At 49.0% G+C, this 17868-nt stretch overlaps 5 protein-coding genes across 5 annotated transcripts, besides 3 other annotated features; 2 read left to right on the plus strand and 3 right to left on the minus strand.

Moving 5' to 3' along the window:
• Nucleotides 1-610: 610 nt before the first annotated feature.
• NFIA_049030 (putative lipase) lies at nt 611-4280 on the minus strand (the record flags this gene model as incomplete). Its single annotated transcript, XM_001257461.1, has 2 exons — nt 611-3859; nt 3918-4280. 2 exons carry the CDS (start codon nt 4278-4280, stop codon nt 611-613), a joined length of 3612 nt encoding a protein of 1203 aa, XP_001257462.1.
• A 537-nt stretch (nt 4281-4817) lies between these two features.
• On the minus strand, nt 4818-6245 carry NFIA_049040 (lactate 2-monooxygenase; the record flags this gene model as incomplete). The annotated part of the gene is made up of 4 exons (XM_001257462.1): nt 4818-5155; nt 5228-5870; nt 5933-5954; nt 6037-6245. The coding sequence occupies 4 exons, from the start codon at nt 6243-6245 to the stop codon at nt 4818-4820; spliced, it is 1212 nt and encodes a 403-aa protein (XP_001257463.1).
• A 103-nt stretch (nt 6246-6348) lies between these two features.
• Nucleotides 6349-6381: a microsatellite.
• Nucleotides 6382-6479: 98 nt separating this feature from the next.
• Nucleotides 6480-7964: a mobile genetic element.
• Nucleotides 7965-8170: 206 nt separating this feature from the next.
• Nucleotides 8171-8203: a microsatellite.
• A 1035-nt stretch (nt 8204-9238) lies between these two features.
• On the plus strand, nt 9239-10889 carry NFIA_049050 (putative MFS transporter; the record flags this gene model as incomplete). Its single annotated transcript, XM_001257463.1, has 4 exons — nt 9239-9416; nt 9472-9572; nt 9638-9785; nt 9844-10889. 4 exons carry the CDS (start codon nt 9239-9241, stop codon nt 10887-10889), a joined length of 1473 nt encoding a protein of 490 aa, XP_001257464.1.
• Nucleotides 10890-14583: 3694 nt separating this feature from the next.
• Nucleotides 14584-15913, plus strand: NFIA_049060 (uncharacterized protein; the record flags this gene model as incomplete). The annotated part of the gene is made up of 2 exons (XM_001257464.1): nt 14584-14666; nt 14761-15913. The coding sequence occupies 2 exons, from the start codon at nt 14584-14586 to the stop codon at nt 15911-15913; spliced, it is 1236 nt and encodes a 411-aa protein (XP_001257465.1).
• A 795-nt stretch (nt 15914-16708) lies between these two features.
• Nucleotides 16709-17566, minus strand: NFIA_049070 (nascent polypeptide-associated complex subunit family protein; the record flags this gene model as incomplete). The annotated part of the gene is made up of 3 exons (XM_001257465.1): nt 16709-16953; nt 17033-17228; nt 17456-17566. The coding sequence occupies 3 exons, from the start codon at nt 17564-17566 to the stop codon at nt 16709-16711; spliced, it is 552 nt and encodes a 183-aa protein (XP_001257466.1).
• Between the last annotated feature and the right edge of the window lie 302 nt (nt 17567-17868).

Below are 17868 nucleotides of genomic sequence, written 5' to 3' on the forward strand. Positions count from 1 at the left end.
CTAAATGACCGTGGTCTTCCTTTCTTGGTTGCTATCTGTTCAGCAGCATATCGCTGCGTCAGCTGCTGCTCGGGCGCAATCGCAGCCGCCGATAGCTGGTCGATCAGGGCTGTGCAATCAGGATGCCGGAAAGGCTCACAGCAGAATTTCGGCTATGCTAAGATCGGCTTTAGCTGAGCTTCGGCGCCGTTCAGCCTATGATGCCATGGCTTTTATTGAGAGGATGAAAAGAGGCTGCTCGAGAACGGAGTCGTTTGAAGCCAGGACTGAGTCCTTCAGCAGGTACAAGCTATAGTCTCACGAGCTATAGTTTGGATGTCCTCCATCCCCGCCGACGAGACGACTCAGTGATAAAGTCTATGATCCACGTTCACTGACAGGGGAGCCAGTGTGGATGGGAATTCTATATGAGATTTGGCACGGTCAAGAGCATATCAATTGAAATCTGGAGCTATGAAATGGGGTATATCAGGGGTATGGAGTCAAAGCCAATCTATACATAACACCAAATATGACCAAATATCGTTTATCAAAGAGTGACATCCTGAAATCCATGGAAACAGCACAATAATTATCAGAAATATGCTCTCACTTCATCGATGGAAGCGGATCAATCGTCCAGGATACCTTGCGCAAGCGCCGCCAGACTGGCCTCATATCTTGCTGGGTTGTGGTCGCTGAACATTCCGGAGCCAAATCTCAACTCTCCAAAAAGAGACTCGACATCTCGGATAAACTTCAACTGTACCCTCGTTGCAGGCCGACCAAGCATCGGGTAGCCGTCCCCGCCAAAGTCAGACGTAAAAGCATTGCGTTGAAGAACACGCATCGTCTCTACCACAAAGACCTCTCCAGGAGGCAGCAGCTTGGGAGCACACATCTCTTCTCGAAGCGCCTTCAATGTTTTCCACGCCCAGGCGTCTTCCCCGAGGCCATCGCCAGCGTGCAGAAGCATGGGCGCTTCATTGACGTAAAATTTGTTAACAATGCTTTGCCTTAGACCTTCCCAAACTCGGTATCGCACATGCGACTTAGTCCCGGAGGTGTCACTCTTGAACGCGACAGATACTGCGTGCATATCGTGCAAGATGCCTAAAGAAAGACTTGGTACTACATCTTGGCCGTTGACGATCGTCGTTATTAAGCCACGAGTTGCACGGCGTAGGAATGGGGACATAGCGGACGGGGGACCGTACGCATAAACATGGATTGGACGTCCAGTTGGGAGGTAGAAGGGAAGACGGCTCTCTTCGTCTTCGTCGTCATTGTTCCCTTGGAGCATCCGCCGTGCGGCAGACTGAGGCGTAGCGGTTACGAACGAGGTTCCAAATTGCTCGCTGTTGGGAACCGAAATCATAGTGGCTAGAAGTGCGGCAACGCCACCCCCTAAGGAATGGCCGCACAACACTACGCCGTAGTTTGGGAACTCTTCAAGAGCGGCCCTGATGGTGATCATAACTCTTCCGCCACCTCCCATTAGAAGGCGCTTTGCCGAGGCATGCATGCCCTTGTGAACTTTCCAGCTTCTCCCTTGCCATACGAGGTCATCATAGTCGCAAGTCATATCGGTGAGAACATCCTCGAATCCCCACGTGCCTCTGAGAGTCAGAACAACGGCTTTTGAAGCATGGTCCAGGCATACATAATGAACCAAAGGGAAACCGCTGTCAGTCTCCCCGGCAGCATTGGTTCCTCCCGCCGGATCAACGAACGACGACAAGAGGATTGTCGACGCTGGTAGTCCCGTGTGGACCGAGAAATCAGAGTGTTCCTGGCTGTCGGATTCCAGGTGAGGAATAGCCTGCGTTGGCCTCGTCACGCCCATCACTTTCAAAGCGTTTGATCCATATGAGGCCGAGGAGAATCGGCAGAAGCGTCTGATGTTCTGTACAAAATGTTGCTCCGGGAATATACCGGGGATTATGCCGTCACGGGTTAGCGATCTGATAGTGTCTATATCGTCGTATGCGCTCTTTCGTGCACGATGAGCAAGTATGAGTGACGTTTCCGAGCCCGCTGTTGCTAAGGAATATATACTTGGTGCGAACGAGGTAGTCCTCTGCTGCCAACCCGACGACGTTGGGCGGCCATCTGCACCCAGGGACAAAGCAATGTCTGTCTCGGATCGCGTCAATGACAAGGAGCTGCTACTGCGCACATGGGTTCTTGTAGCGGCTGGTGAGTTTGCTCGTGTACCTGCGGATCGGAGGGAGAATGAGTCTGATTGGGTGATGAAAGTCTCCTGGTTCAGTTCATGGACGGTGAAATAATCAGGCTGTGCATCTCTTTGGGGCCTGTTCGGCGTTTGTACTCGACGTGTCTGGCTGGGAGAAGTTCGCAGCCGTGGGTCATGTAAGGGTGATCTCGGCACGCCTCTGTTCGCGACCGGCAACAATGTTCTGTTCGTGTGAGATCCAGTCGTCTTGGTTGCACTTTCCGCGACAGTTGGCGTTGTCGACATGTCATGGTGGGCTGGTCTCTTGTCGGCAAGGAGCCCTTTCTGCATCTTGTTACGCTGGGTCGCATTTTTCGAGACTTTCTGAGCCTTATCGAGAGAGGATCGTTGCGCTGTTCGTTTGCCAGCCTCGTCTCTCTCTACATTAGATGGTTTTACCTTCTGCGCCAATCTTGTTAGCGACCCTTTCCCGAAGGCCCCTTTAGATCCTGTGCTTAGTTCGTTCACAGGGCCACTGCTGGAAACTTCACGAGATTTTTTCGCACCGCCCGACCTGGCATCCCGTGCTGCTCCTGTCGAAGAGAAGCGTTCTGAACTCAATTCCGGTGCGATGCGACTATGAGGCTTGTCATATTCAAGACTCTCCATATGTCCCGTCGTTGAAGGCTGCTCATCGGACAGCCCTCTGCTGTCGCTGATTCGCGCCAGGGAATCATCATTTTTGTTATCCGTTCGCGTCTTTGTATCAAGCAAGTTAGATGGTAACGCAGGGAGACTTTTCGTAGCTATCGGAATCTCGAGTCCTCGCGAATCGGAGGCCTCAGGCCTGTGAGACGGCCTGACATCCGCATTTTGTGTCTTATTGAAAGCAGTCCTGAAGACGACCGTGTGCTTGGGTAGCTGGTTCATAGTAGAAAGAAGACCACTGTTTTCACCCGGTCTGTCATTGTGGAACCTTTCCTCAATCATCATCATTCCGGGAGGAGCAGCAATCTCAGCATTGTCATCATCATAAATATCGACTGTCATGGTCCGTGTGGTGACCACATCGGATCTGATTGACGCACGACAACCACGCGGAAGCTGCCTCATTATGTGTAGGCGAATATCTTCATCAGAGACTTGTTGATCGCTAGCTGGAAGCAACATTTCGGGCACTTCAGCATGTTCGACCACACTCGACGGCCGCTGCACAGCATCGAAACGTTCCTCCTCATTACCGGGCGATATGAAAGATGATCGTCTAGTCGCAGACCCCAACGCATTGCGAGAATATTCGGCAGGCTCGATCGGATGAGTGCCAATGACGTCGGCCCTTGCGCCATTGTCTAAAATCACAACATCCCAAACAGTCTCATAACCGCCGTTGAGGCGCATATGCCTCTCGGTGCTTTTTCGCCCCCATCTTTGGAGCATCGCAAAGCCGACGGTTCCAACGAGAAGGTCGCCGACACCGATATTGTCCGCACCGATCTCGGCATTGGGACTTCTAAACTCCCGTCGAATAAGCGTTATGATAGCTGCAATAGCTCTTGACGATTCGGTCGAGCCGAGTATTGCGTCAAGAGTAGACAAAAGGGCCTGAGACACATGTGCAGCGGAGGAGAGCGTTGTCGATGAGAAATGAAATGTTGCGGCTGCAAAGAACGAGGCGGAGGTGACTGTTGTGTGCAGGGCGGCCAACTGGATCCTATATCAGCTTGAAGGACGGCTAGAAAGAAACAAGCATAACTCAGCATACACTTCGTTCGAGTAACGACTCAGCCTCCACTTTCCCACGCTCTCCACTGCTTCGAAGAGCAACATCTCGCCCAGCTCTTGTAAGAATCCCCTCAATGACTGCTCTACTGAGCTCCAATCCGGTCAGCGTCGTGGCTCGCGCTCCTTCAATAGCAATGCCGCCGAAAAAACTCCCCAATTTCAAAGACAACGAGGTCGATTGAGTCAAGATTGACAAAGCAGATGCAACTGGTCGTGGCAGTAGAGTAGCCCCTGAAGTAGCTGACACATGACTTGCGCCATCACGATCCAGAGCCTCCTCGATATCGCCTTCGGCTTCAACGCGCTTGCCAAAAAATGATCCAAAACCGAGCAGACGCGACATTCCGAGCCATATGGTAGAAACAGGGGTCTAATTTGCATTCATTTATTGTAAAGGCGGGTCGAGATCATGGCAGTTTCGCGACGGAATGCGACAATCAATCAGGGCTGACACGAGCCATGGACGCATGTTGCCAAGTCGGTAGATACTCAGAAGTTGCGTCAGAATTCAAAAGAGCCTGTTCCTGGAGAGGAATCCGCCCAAACCGTAGATCGGTGGCAAGCCACGAGTCATCGGCCAGACTATCTCGCATTGGGAGGTTGATTCGTTGAGATGCGCCGGCGGGTGACATGTGATTCCGTCTTTTTCCCAACAAGAGAGCGGGTCGGAGGTGTTGCTTGGCCTGGCCATCTACTCAAAATTCAGGTATGGACAATTCTTTCATCCTTACAATTTACCCCTATCTGATCGTTTATGTGATGAAGTTGTGAAATCGCAAAGAGGAATTCATTTCACTCCAACACTAGGGTTGAGATGAGAGTGTTCGGTGTGCATATTCAATATCTACAAACTCGAGGCCAATGGCATATTTTCCCGATATCACATCATTGCCTTCAGGTCCCCGGGATACTGAACTTTCCTTACATTATCCCGGCTGCATTCAGCAATCCCGCAGATGCCGGCCAGCCCCAGGGTGCCCCAAAGGTCAGCGAGTATCCCTTTCATCACCTGCTTTGCTCCTTGCTTCCCGTCCACAGCCAGCCCGTAGATCACTGGACGGCTTACTAGAACTGCCTTGGCCCCTAGGCAGAGTGCTTTGATGATGTCTGCGCCAGTCCGAATACCGGAATCGAACAGAACGGTCATCTTGTCACCTACTGCGTCCACAATTTCAGGGAGCACGTCCAATGAGCCGATAGCGCCATCGACCTGCCGTCCTGTGCATTGTCAGACAGAATGAAGTGAGCTTGTTAGGGCCTTCGCTTTTTCTCTGCGATGGGCCAACTCACCTCCATGGTTGGAAACAATGATGCCATCGCAACCAGCTTTCAGGGCAAGCCTTGCGTCTTCAGCATGTTGGATGCCTTTGAGGACAATTGGGCCGTCCCAATTCTTCCGCAGGAAAGCAATTTGTTCCCAGGTGTGAGGTTTGCCCGAGAAAACGTCCCCGATCCACGCCCGGGATGCCCCGACGATGTCCTCTTCGACCTTGGAGCCCTTATCCTTTTCGAACTTTGCGCGAAAGACAGGATCACTGAAGCCGATTTGATTGCCGACTCCTGTGATGAACGGAACATAGGCGTTGTCTAGATCCGCAGGTCGCCATGCAAGCGACCAAGTGTCTAGTGTGACCACAAGAACAGAGAAGCCGTTCTCTTTGGCGCGCTTCAGCAATGACATAGTCACGTCGTCGTCCTGGGGCCAGTAGAGCTGGTACCATCTTTTCCCATCTCCGTTCGCCTCGGCAACTTCTTCAATAGTGCTGCTACTGGCTGTACTCAGGATGTATGGTACTCCGACCTCAGCACATACTTCAGCAAGGCCCGTCTCCTTGTCCTCGTGGAAGAGACTTTGAACTCCCACTGGGGCCATGAGGATGGGGGTGGGATACTCCTGACCGAAGAGGTTTACAGTTAAATCCTGGTTAGCCATCTAGAAAGTGTATCATCAGCTATCGGCAGGTGAATACACAGTGGCTACTGCATTAGACGAACCGGCTTCATCATCCTCGGTACTCTACAAGTGACCATTGTCTCTGCGCATTAGTCCAAATCCGTTTACGCTGTAATGATCAGAAGTAATAGATGCTTAAGCTTACAGCTTCCATTGACGAAATGCCAGCCGATTGGCATCCATGGTTGCTTTTTCGCCCGCTCCGCCAGCGACATAGTTGAATGATCGCGCTCCTAACGCCTTGCGCGCCTGTTCTTCAAGCAGACGAGGGTCGGTGGTGACATTGGGCTTGAGGCCCATCATAGCACCACGGCCATAGATCTCCGTCTGAAACTCTCCGTAGTTTTCAGGCATTTTGGGCGCGATTGATGTGCAAGAACACTTTGAGAAGACTTAGAAAACAGGAACGAAACAGCAGTCAGTTAGCCTGCTTACTATAATGCTTCTAACGTATTCGGTAAGCGAGTCGGCCACGTAAGCGAGTCGGCCACCCCCATCAAGAATCACCACCCCTTTGAAACCAAGGCTATTCAGCCATCCATATCACCACGAAAAATGCCCAAATCATCAAAATCCTTGGTGGAACGAGAGGGGAGGATCTCCTTAGCAGTTAAGGCTATTCAGAATGGCCAAATCAAATCAGTTCGTGAAGCTGCTCGTGTCTTTGAAGTTCCCCGGTCAACACTTCAAGATCGTTTGAATGGAATCAAATTTCGCAAGGAAACCCGCGCCAATTCCCATAAGTTGACTCCTATAGAGGAAGAATCACTTATTAAATGGATTCTCTCATTAGATCAACGTGGTGCACCGCCAAGGCACTTCCAGGTCCGTGAAATGGCTACAATATTGATCCAACAACGTGGTCAAGATACAACTTCCTCAGTGGGAGAGAAATGGGTATATAACTTCATTTCCCGCCATGATTCCTTGAAAAGTCGGTTTAGTCGTCAAATCAATTATAAACGGGCGAAATGCGAGGATCCTGAAGTTCTTCAAGCCTGGTTCAAACGCGTGCAAGCCGCTATATCAACTTATGGTATCGCCAATGAAGATATCTACAATTTTGATGAAACCGGCTTTGCTATGGGCCTGGTGGCTACCGCGAAGGTAATCACACGATCATCCTGTGAAGGAAGGCCCTTTCTTATACAACTGGGAAATCGAGAATGGATAACTTCAATTGAGTGTATCAACGCCTCCGGATGGGCATTACCAGCATACTTAGTGTTGAAAGCAAAGACTCATATTCAGGCCTGGTATGAAGGTAATACTCCAGCTTCATGGAGAATTGCTATATCATTAAATGGATGGACAACACGAGAAATTGGTGAACACTGGCTCAAAGAACACTTTATTCCTTATATTAAGGACCGAAGAACTGGCCAATATAGCCTCTTAGTTCTTGATGGGCATGACTCTCATTTAACACCTCAATTTGATGATATATGTCGTCAAAATGATATTATTCCTATTTGCATGCCTGCAAATTCCTCACATCTCTGTCAACCTTTGGATGTGGCCTGTTTCTCACCATTGAAACGAGCTTACAGTAACCTCATTGAACGGCTTGTACGAACAGGATATCACCATATTGATAAGGTTGACTTTCTTGACGTCTACCCAGAAGCCCACGCCCAAGCCTTCAAGAAGATGAATATACAGAGTGCTTTTAGAGCCTCAGGATTAGTCCCTTTTAATCCTAACCAGGTTCTGGATAGCCTCATCTTTTACAAGGAAGACAGCCGTCCCAGCAGTCAAGGCACTACATCTACGATTACCAAAACACCGATAAATTTGAATCAATTCAAAAAGCATGAGTCGGTGATCTCTCAATTACTTCAAACAAACCCTCCTACCTCACCAATACAGACAGCAATATCTTACATCTGTAAAGGTGCAGAGATAGCCTTGAACCGTGCTATTCTTCTTGAACATGAAAACCTTCAACTTCACCAGGCCATTGAGAGACGAAAGAATAAGCAGAAGCGTAACCAACACCAAATGAATGGTTTGAATGGCTTCACAATCCAGGAAGCACTTGAGGCATTCAACCATGTTCAGGCCTTAGAGGAAGCAGCTGGTGATACAGGGCCTGGAGATGATCAACCACGCCGTCGGGCACCACCTCGGTGCAGTATGTGTGGTGTTTTAGGACATATACGTACAAGATGTCCTAATCGAGTAGCTGCCTGAATTCAGCGCGTTTTAATGGTTAGATTAACGTGGAATAACTTCCTTTTTTGTATGTAAATCAGAATTCTAGGATATGCCTTGACCGGGTGGCCGACTCGCTTACGTGGCCGACTCGCTTACCGATTACGTTATATGACATGATGTCAGGTTATCGCTTAGTTAACCCCACTTATGCGTAAAGATGCCTCGGCTAGGATATGCGGAGAGCGTCTGCCTGATTCTCTCATTACGGAGTACGTCCCATGGCTCTGGTTCTTGGTTACATCTTGCATACTACCTCTATTGACAGTAAAAAATGATATATCATGTCCAAGGATGATATCCTAGCTGATCAATACATCGATGCTCCAGCTTAGTCCGCAACACTGTCTTCCCCACTTCGCAGAACATTGATTTCTAGTAATACTCCCAACACTTCAAAGTGTGATCAAAGGGCCATTGGGCGAAGATCATACCATAGCAGATGAGAGCATTGATACTGTAACTGAAGACATTTAAGACCGTCACCAACTCACCATTGGACTATTGATGACATTCACTCTCTCAGCGGCATTGACGGTACAGTCGGTGACTCGGTGAGCCACAAGGGGGCGCACTGATCTTGTTTCCTCACAGATCTCCCAAGGTAGATCTCCGAAAATCATAGAGATGATCTCATGTTGCAATCACCCAGAATGACTTTCGTCCAATTGATAGTAGCAAGATATGTGCTGTTTATTATTAAGAACGGGAAACCTGCATTGTCGATGGACACTGAACCTAAATTTTCTAGCCATGGTAACTTAAGGGTAGACAAATGATATAAGCAAACTCTAAAATCACTGATAGATAAGCATCGTGAACCCAATCAGCCTGGAATCTTGGCATTTGGCCACTGTGACACAAGTCCATCAACTTTTTTTCGCGTTTTCCTCTGCCCTTGGATTTCTCGCTCACACTCTGAGTTTTGCTTTTGGAACCTTCTATGTCAATTATGTGAACCATAGCCTGGCGATATCCGTTTGTCTCCCGTCCAAGGCCTCATTATTGGTGATCACCTGATGAGTCAGTAACAGAGACAAACATTTTCTACAGGGAGTGTTATCCTCCATATTATGATACAGGGCTTAGATTCTCTATATTTAAAAATCGGCACCCTATAAGTGACCCGCGCAATGGAGCATGAGCAGGAATCAAAGGCGGACGTGGAGTCGCCGCCGGCTAGGATCAATGAGAGCGTGTCGGAGGACTCGACGCTCGATGAGAAGAGGGAAAGGCTTCTGATTCGCAAAATCGACTATTACATTCTGCCTTTGGTTGTTCTTCTCTATCTGTTTAGCTTTCTCGACAGAGGTATGCTTTGGTTCTCTCCTTGTCTATCTCACCAGTGCACTGATTCTTGGGCCAGTCAACATCGGGAATGCTCGCCTGTATGGATTGGAAGAGGACCTGGGCCTGGTAGGGAATCAATACCAGGTTGCGGTGTCGATTCTCTTCGTGACATATTGTGTATGTGTTGATCCTTACCGCAGCAGTGATTGATCCACCCATGGCTAACCGTGTGGTCTTGATAGCTGTTTGAGGTACCGTCAAATCTGGTCATCAAGAAGCTGAGGCCATCCCGCTATCTCGCGTCCATTGCCGTTATTTGGGGCGTGATTGCGACGCTGACCGGCATCGTTCAAAGCTACGGCGGTTTGATTGCTTGTCGACTTCTTCTAGGTTAGTGTTGAACCCTAAACGTACAAAGCTGCCTTAATGCTAACGCTGATTCTTGTAGGTGTGGTGGAAGCTGGGCTCTTTCCTGGTCTTATGACATACCTCACAGTCTTCTATGGGCCACATCAGCTGGCCTTGCGGACGGGGTACCTCTTCAGCAGCGCAGCCATCGCGGGAGCCTTTGGCGGCCTTCTAGCATACGGCATTGGTTATATGGATGGCATTAGTGGGCTGAGGGGCTGGCGATGGATTATGATACTTGAAGGTATCCCGACTGTCATCCTGGGCATCGCAACTTGGTTCGTTCTCGCAGACGAACCCGACACAGCCTATTATCTCAACGAAGAGGAAAGAGCGCTTATTGTCCGCTGCCGCAGTCGCTATGTCGGACAAACAATGTCAGCGCAGAAGTTTCACTGGGCAGATGTCAAAGAAGGCTTCCTGGATTGGAAGATCTACGCTTTCAGCATCGGCCAATTTGGCGTCGATACTATGCTTTACGGCTACAGCACGTTCCTTCCGACGATCATCAAAGGGATGGGGTCATGGTCGACTCCGGAAGTTCAGGCACTTACCATCCCCTGCTATGCGTTAGGTGCACTGGCATACCTCGCCATTGCGTGGCTCAGCGATCGACTCCAGCGTCGCGCATTGTTCATCTGCATTTTCAGCGTCATCTCTATGGTCGGCTATGGGATCCTTATCTCCGATGTCTCTTCCGGCGCGCACTACTTTGGAGCACTGCTCATTGCCCTGGGATTGTATGTGACAGTTGGTCTACCGCTTGCCTGGCTACCAACTACCCTTCCGCGTTACGGAAAGAGGACGCTGGCGACAGGTATGCAGCTTACTTTTGGCAATGTCAGCGGGGTGATGTCGCCCTTCCTGTACAAAACAACAGAGGCTCCTCGTTATGTGCGCGGCAATGCCGTGACCCTATCACTGGTCGGATTTGCGGGCATGGTGTGGGTTATGATGTGGCTTTATTATCATCATGAGAATAGCCGCAGAGCCAATGGACTTGAGGACGAGAAGATTGCAGGCATGACAGAGGAGGAAATTCAGGAGCTGGGTGATAATAGCCCTCGGTTCCGATACACTACATGAGGTTTTGAATGAGTTTTTTCTACAATATAGTTAAAAAATAGACATCAGGCATCTCGTCCCAGCAACGTTTCCACTGGGTGATGTTATTTCACGTTTTGGCCTTAAACTGCTTTCCAATGTAGACTTCGAGATCCATATGGACTCGTTACCTATACAGTATGATCAGGATTATTTTTCGGTCCTTTCTTCGGGCAATGTCTGACACCTCTGCGATCTATACTTGAATCTTGTGCTCCTAGCCATCTACTTAAAATTCAGGTACATTCTTTCATCATTACAATTCACCCCTATCTGATTATTTATATGATAAAGTTGTGAAATCACAAACAGGAATTCATTTTACTCTAATACTAGCCTTACTAGGATTAAGATAAGAGTATTTAGTATACATAATTAATATCTATAAACTTAAGGCTAATAGCATATTTTCCTGATATCACATCATTGCCTTCAGGTCCCTGGGATACTTAACTTCCTTATGTCATCCTGACTGCACTCAGCAATCCTTGTCTGAAAATGTCGTCATTCAATGCGTACAGATTGAAATATGGTTTATGCTTTGTTTTTTTGCAGAGGGCACATGTTGGACATTTCTGGATGTAGTCCAGTAGGTCTCTCTTCGCTGGGGGCATGAAGAATTCTGATGATAGTATATTGTAGGAGATCTTCCACCTTATCATGGCCAGTGCCAAACGACCCCATTCTGGATACACCGTCGAAAGGAAATGTGTTCGCCTCCTCGAGGACGACCTTGAACAGACACCGATTCATATTGACCGGCAAGCCGGTGAGCAGGAACAGTAAGTAGAACTCTGTAATCAATCCTCTATAACCTTACAGAGGACTTATGAATCCTACCTCTTAGGTCACCCATGGATAGTAACAAGACAAGAACCCTGCATCCGAGGGAGGTTCTTCGCCAGGTTGCCGATTCAATGAATGGACAGCGCAATGAACTTTCCGTTACTCTCCCTGCACACACTACCTGGAAGTCTGCTATTCGAGCTGCCGAAGCAGCGATCAGTGATATTGATGGATCATTACTTTTAATGCCCCGCGGAACTGGCAACCATCGATTACTCCAGAAGACAGCACTCCAGTTAGCTTCAGATTCGCCCTCAGACAATGTTTCGGGTCGCCCAATACGAACAAATGTCGACCTGAAGTCAGTAGAACCCCACCCGCCGATGAGTGAGACAGCTCGAGAGCGTCTCCGTAACATGGCTAAGAAGGCTGCCAAGACAGAATTCAAAGAGCCATACGCATCCCTCCGGCCGGCATTAGGAGAAGGACACCTCCCTATTATTCGTGCAGATCTTATTTTACGAGAGATGGATAGCAATGAGACCGACCCTATCTACAAGCTTGAAGGGATTAATATGATATTCAATACGGGGTCCCATCGGACTATTATCACGGACGAACTTCTCTCTGCTTCTTTCCGAGAATACCTGAAGGACTCGGTTCACGATCCGTACCGCTCAAGTAATGGCTTGGTTCTACAGATTGATGCTGGCATAGCTTTAACAAATTGCCCTGTTGCTATTGAAGCTGTTGCTGTTATTGTGCTGAAAGACAAGATGCCAAACAAGCTAGTTGGAGTATTGTTCGGACAATTATCATGTATTGATCGACTCAGCCTTCGGGCTATTCCTCGGCAGATACTGCTTGCAAGAGGAGAAGAGATCTCAGAGGAACACTGGGGAGATATTGTGGCGGAGGAGTACCTCAATCTGGATAATGAAATTGTCTCCCTCTGAGAAGTCGCTGGCAACCTTTCCATGCGGAGACCAAACTCTTATATGAAAGAGCATCCTACTACTGTATCATCGTCAACATTTTTATTAACCTAGATGGTCTTTGCTTGTCTTGTAACTGGTACACAGTTGGGAAGAGTGGCTTATTGTTATGCCTGGTTTTAACTTCCAACCATACACCTTGTACACAAACCACTGATGGTTTCAGAAGCCTCCTCTCTTACTCACCAAACGATTATTACGAGCAGGGTCCTAGACAAACAGACGTACACAATCCATACATACATTGACGATAACCCACCGCAGGAGATCGTTGACAATGACAATGAACAGGCCAAGTCCTACGCTTCTGTAGAACGATTCAATGTCACAGTGTTCAAGCATTTCGGTCCACCAACACCCAAAGACGACTTTGATCCTGCCCTCGAACCAGATACCAACATAGGGTAGGCACAATCAGCAACTGCTGCTTCTCCGTTCCTATCTGTGTCAACTGGACATCTGGTCATAGCACATCCGCCGGCATATCCCATCGGGCCTCGCTCTTCGACTGACCTACCCAACTGGACCATACTGAACGTTGTCCTGTATCCTTTGACCGTCCCGTCCAGCTGGAACCTAACGAACGTCTTTCATCGTCTTTTGATTCCACTACGGATCGCCTTTCTTTGTTTTGAAACCTGAGGAACAGAACGAGGAAATCGGGCCGTTGACTAATCCGGAGGTCTGGAGCATGCAAGAGATGTGCGGATTTGAAACTCTTGTACGAGGATCCAGCCCCTGGTGCAGTGTATTTACTCAAAAGGAGTGGGAACATTTCGCCTACGCCCGCGACGTGATTCATTACTATCGCGCGGGTCCTGGCAATCCATATGCTGGTGCGATGGGTTGGCTCTGGCTCAATGCCACGACAGCCCTACTGAGTGCTGGCCCTAAGGCTGGCACTATGTTTTTTAGTTTGTCAGTAGCTCCTGATGTTGTTGAATCGACCAGTGACTCTCCAGGCGCTAAAACTCTCATTTTAGAGAAGTCACTGTACTAACTTTCGCCTTAGTGTTCATGACGGAGATATAGCGCCCTTCCTCACTGCTCTGGAAATCTTGCAAGACTCACAATACGACCCTTACTTGCCAGTCACACATATTGCTGAGGACCGTACCTGGCGTACTTCATCGGTGATGCCTATGGGAGGCAGAATTGCCATCGAACGAATGGCATGCCCGTCATCAATCACGATTGATCGGGATTCTCCTGATGAGACATTCATACGAGTCCTCGCCAGTGACAAACCTACGCCTTTACCATATTGCAAGTCAGGACCAGGATTGTCTTGCCCATTAGGGGAACTCGTCGATTATGTACAGCGACGAAGACGGGAAGTAGGAGAGTTTGGGGATGTATGTGGATTGAAAGGCGATGTTGGACACATTACCTTCTTGAGGCAAGACTAGAGCATTCATATAAAGTCATGTTGCAACCTCATACTTGAACTGCCTCGTGGTTATGTAGATCGGTCAAGCCTTGCGAGTGTGCGGCAAATAACCTAGCCTACGAGAGTGAGTAGTCATATATATTTGGCTTGAGCAGTATCCATTCGAACAGCTTCCTATGGACTCTCGATTGAGTATATTCTGGAGCTCAAATTGAGTGGTGAAAATAAGAGTTAAACCCTCTGTACTTGGTAGATGTACTTGGAAGCAATCACGTGACCGTATCCGGGCTAACGCACTGTTTATTGCAAGAACCAAATATTCGATAGAGCTCCATCCATCTCAACGAAAATCTACTGTGTTGCTACAGACAACGTACAAATACCCAGCCAGAGACAAGGCTCTGCTTCCATTAGTCCCTGGCCCTTCTAAACCTCTGGGATCGCCACCCTAAAATCGACGTCTTTCTTTGTTCAGCATCAGATCTTTGCGCCGCCGCCCTTCGCCATGGAGTACCATTTTGTGCCTCCGGAGGAGCGCGCTAAAGATGACAAGGGGAATCTTTTGCCCTGGGGCTATGTGTACAAAGAGTGAGTTTATCATTTACTAAACCTGTTATTCTCGCACAATTTGAGATCTTGACCTCTTGGGTTGGGTAACTAACATGAGTTCTGATTTCAATAGTGAAGCCCGCAACCCACGACGACCACCTGAAGAAAGCGGCCCCTTTGGCAAGAGAAGAAATGCTCGCTACGAGCAAGCTCGTTCGCGTACACGTACTGGAACACCAGCCAAGCGCGAAAACCCCAATGTAGCAGAGTTCGGGCGGCTGTTCGCCCAGCAACAAGAGGAGGAGAAGAGTCGCAATACCCTGCCCAAGTCTTCGTCGTCCTCCAGCCTTGACAACCCACGAAAACAGACCGAGAAGATTGCGACCGAGTGCATACTTTACGGTTACAGGAGCAAGGATGGCGAGTGGAAGGTCATCGATAAGTACGAGAAGATCTCCCGAGGCTTGATCTGTGAGGATTATCCTCGTAGCGATCCCAACTCGGCGAGTGGCTTCGCACAACTGCTCAGTGGTGGCAACGTGGTTATCCGGCCTAATCTGTCTGCGGATGCGAACCGCAAATCGAAACGCTACGCTGGAGGTTTCCACTGGATTAAGGTGACGTTTGACTCGACGATCGCTGCGGATCGCGCATGCTTCTACTCTCCCCAGGAGATCGATGGGCATCTGGTCTTCTGTGAACTGTATCATGGCTCGGGACCTGCAGAGGATGCGCCGATTCTTGTGGACTCATCAAAAGCCGCCCAGTTCAAGTCGAAAGCGCCGCGCACCTTGACCACCTCGCACTCTACTACATTTCTCCAGCCGCAGGATAAAGACCGTGCAGCCACGTTACCGCGATCATTTGCCATGAACAACCTATCAGGCGTAGCGGAATCACAAGAAGAAGAGGAATCACAAATATCGACAAGCACCGCAAGCTCTGCCACCGCCACGGGAGTCGAGCAACCGTCTGCCCTTCAGCAACGCAATGTCTCCAAGGAATCAAAGCCCGAGTCTGAGTTCATGACACACATCCCCACAGTTCGTCGAACCAAATTACGCCCCATTTCAGAAGCACTTCCGCCGCAGCCAACCGTGACAGAGCGTGTGCTACGGTCGATACCTATCCTCAGTTGGTTTACTGGCGATATCGTCGGAGATGGGCCTCAGCTACGTGAAGATGGAACCTTTGATTATGATAAGTCAAACGCTTATTGGCGCTTCTGGTACATGGTGGACATGATTCTGGGGACGGACATCTGTGGACTAAAGGAGGAATCGTGATGTCCTTCACCATTATTTGCTGCCGCCGCCATCCACATCATTCATCACACCTCCGAGTCCGAAGCCGAATCCCTGCGACAGAGTGGCTCGACACCAAAGCAGCCCAAATATACTCTCATACAGCTCCTCTTCTCTGACGACTTGAACGAGACTCAAGCACGGGGTGTCATGTCTATCCTCGGTTACCTTGGCTATGTATGATAACACTTTTTTATTCCTTACCAGTCTTCATTTGCGTCATACCAACCCACCCCTTGTCACCTCATCCCGTATCCGCGTTTATCTTCATGAAGCATTGGTAATATGGAGAGAGTTAAGATAGCTTTGTTTTTGCATGGCGTGAATACTTGAGGTTAGCTGTTAGAGATGAATAGAACATCTCTTAATCGACATCACCAAATTACACTACAGATACAAATCGAACTACAGTTTAGTTTACAACATGCAACAGCCGTACCCCATCTTGAATCAGTTGCCTACATAGTAGTGATCTGGCGGTTGACGCTGACATCTCTCTGAATTAGGATACGAGCTCCACTTGTGTTCAGAGTCGGTAGCCAACGGATCCTGAATCCATAATCTCATTCCTGACATTCTACCGCAGCCCAACGCCGTTCCCTACCCCGATGAGGATGACAGTGATCATCGCAAAGGAGGTAAAAACACATATGAGGGTAAAAGTCCGGTCCTATTTTTTTGGAGATCAAGGTCGAGTTTGTGTATCAAATTAGGCATGGCATGCAATCATGTCTTTAGGTTCTCTCTGTCTCTTCCATTTTTAGATCAAAATGCGATTTACTCAACATTGCTCTCGAAGTTCTCGCCCTCAACCAGGTCAGGGATATCATCCTCATCCTCGTCCTTCTTGCCCTCGGTACCGGCCTGCTTCTGCATGTTCTGGTAGCTCTCGGCGAGCTTGCGCAGGGAGGCGAGGCTGTCGGGGCCAAGCTGGTTGAGGATACCGGGGACGAGCTCGGTGAGTTCCTTCTCCTCGCCGTTACCGTAAAGGGCGAAGGTGTTGGAGGGGACGGAGGCGTGGACTATATATTTGCGATTACTTGTCAGTTATCTGCCTTCTGGGTCGGGGAAATGGAGACGAAGCTGGAGTGAGGGACTCACCCTTGGGAGCGGCGAAGTGGATGACGTTTCCGTCCTCCTTGAACATGTTGACCTCCTCGATGGCCTGGATGGGCTGGACGTTCATCTTCTTCAGGGTGGTCTGGAGCTTCTTGTCGTCGGCACCGGAGGACTTGTGGACCTTCTTGACCTTGCGGCGGGGAGTACCCTTTCCTCTGTCGATGAAATTAGTCGCAGTCTTGGATTGTCAATCGTAGATGAAGTCGTTTTGTTTTAGGGTATCTCAATGCCGCCATGATCGTGATTCGAGAACGGGAGATGAAAGTAGCTTATACGTACCCTAGAAGAAGAAATTAAATGTTAGCTGTCAGTTATGGACTGAAATCGCTTTTCCCGTCCACTTCGAGAGAGTTGCGACATCACATTGCCCAGATGGTGCGCCTCGATCAATGCTTCTTCTTAAACCATCCGCAGAAACACTGATTCGGACACCAGCACCTCGAAAATCCAAAGGAAAGAATAAAACGTACCAATCCGCACGCTCGCCTGCATCCTAGCCAGCTTTGCTTGATCCATTTTGACGGTAATTTATGTGCGTCCGTGGATAACCTAAATCTGGCGCGATGGTTAGAATGAAGACGTCAAGAATCCAGGTCTGTGGAACTCGGTAGGGACAAAATGTGCGGCTGCAATTCTGTTGGTGGTGGGGAGGTGCGAGATAGGATCAAGCGGGAGGGTTCAAGGTTGTGGTACCGGTCAGGGAGAGACTGATGAAAAAACCGTCGAAATGGTGAACCGAAGGACGAGGGCTGAGATGAGGTTTGGGTTGACTTACCGTGACTGAGGTGGTGTTTAGTGGGAGGAGGTTGAAGTTGCTG

Source organism: Aspergillus fischeri, genomic scaffold, assembly GCF_000149645.3.
Source record: "Aspergillus fischeri NRRL 181 1099437636266 genomic scaffold, whole genome shotgun sequence".
NCBI classification, from domain to species: Eukaryota; Fungi; Ascomycota; class Eurotiomycetes; order Eurotiales; family Aspergillaceae; genus Aspergillus; species Aspergillus fischeri.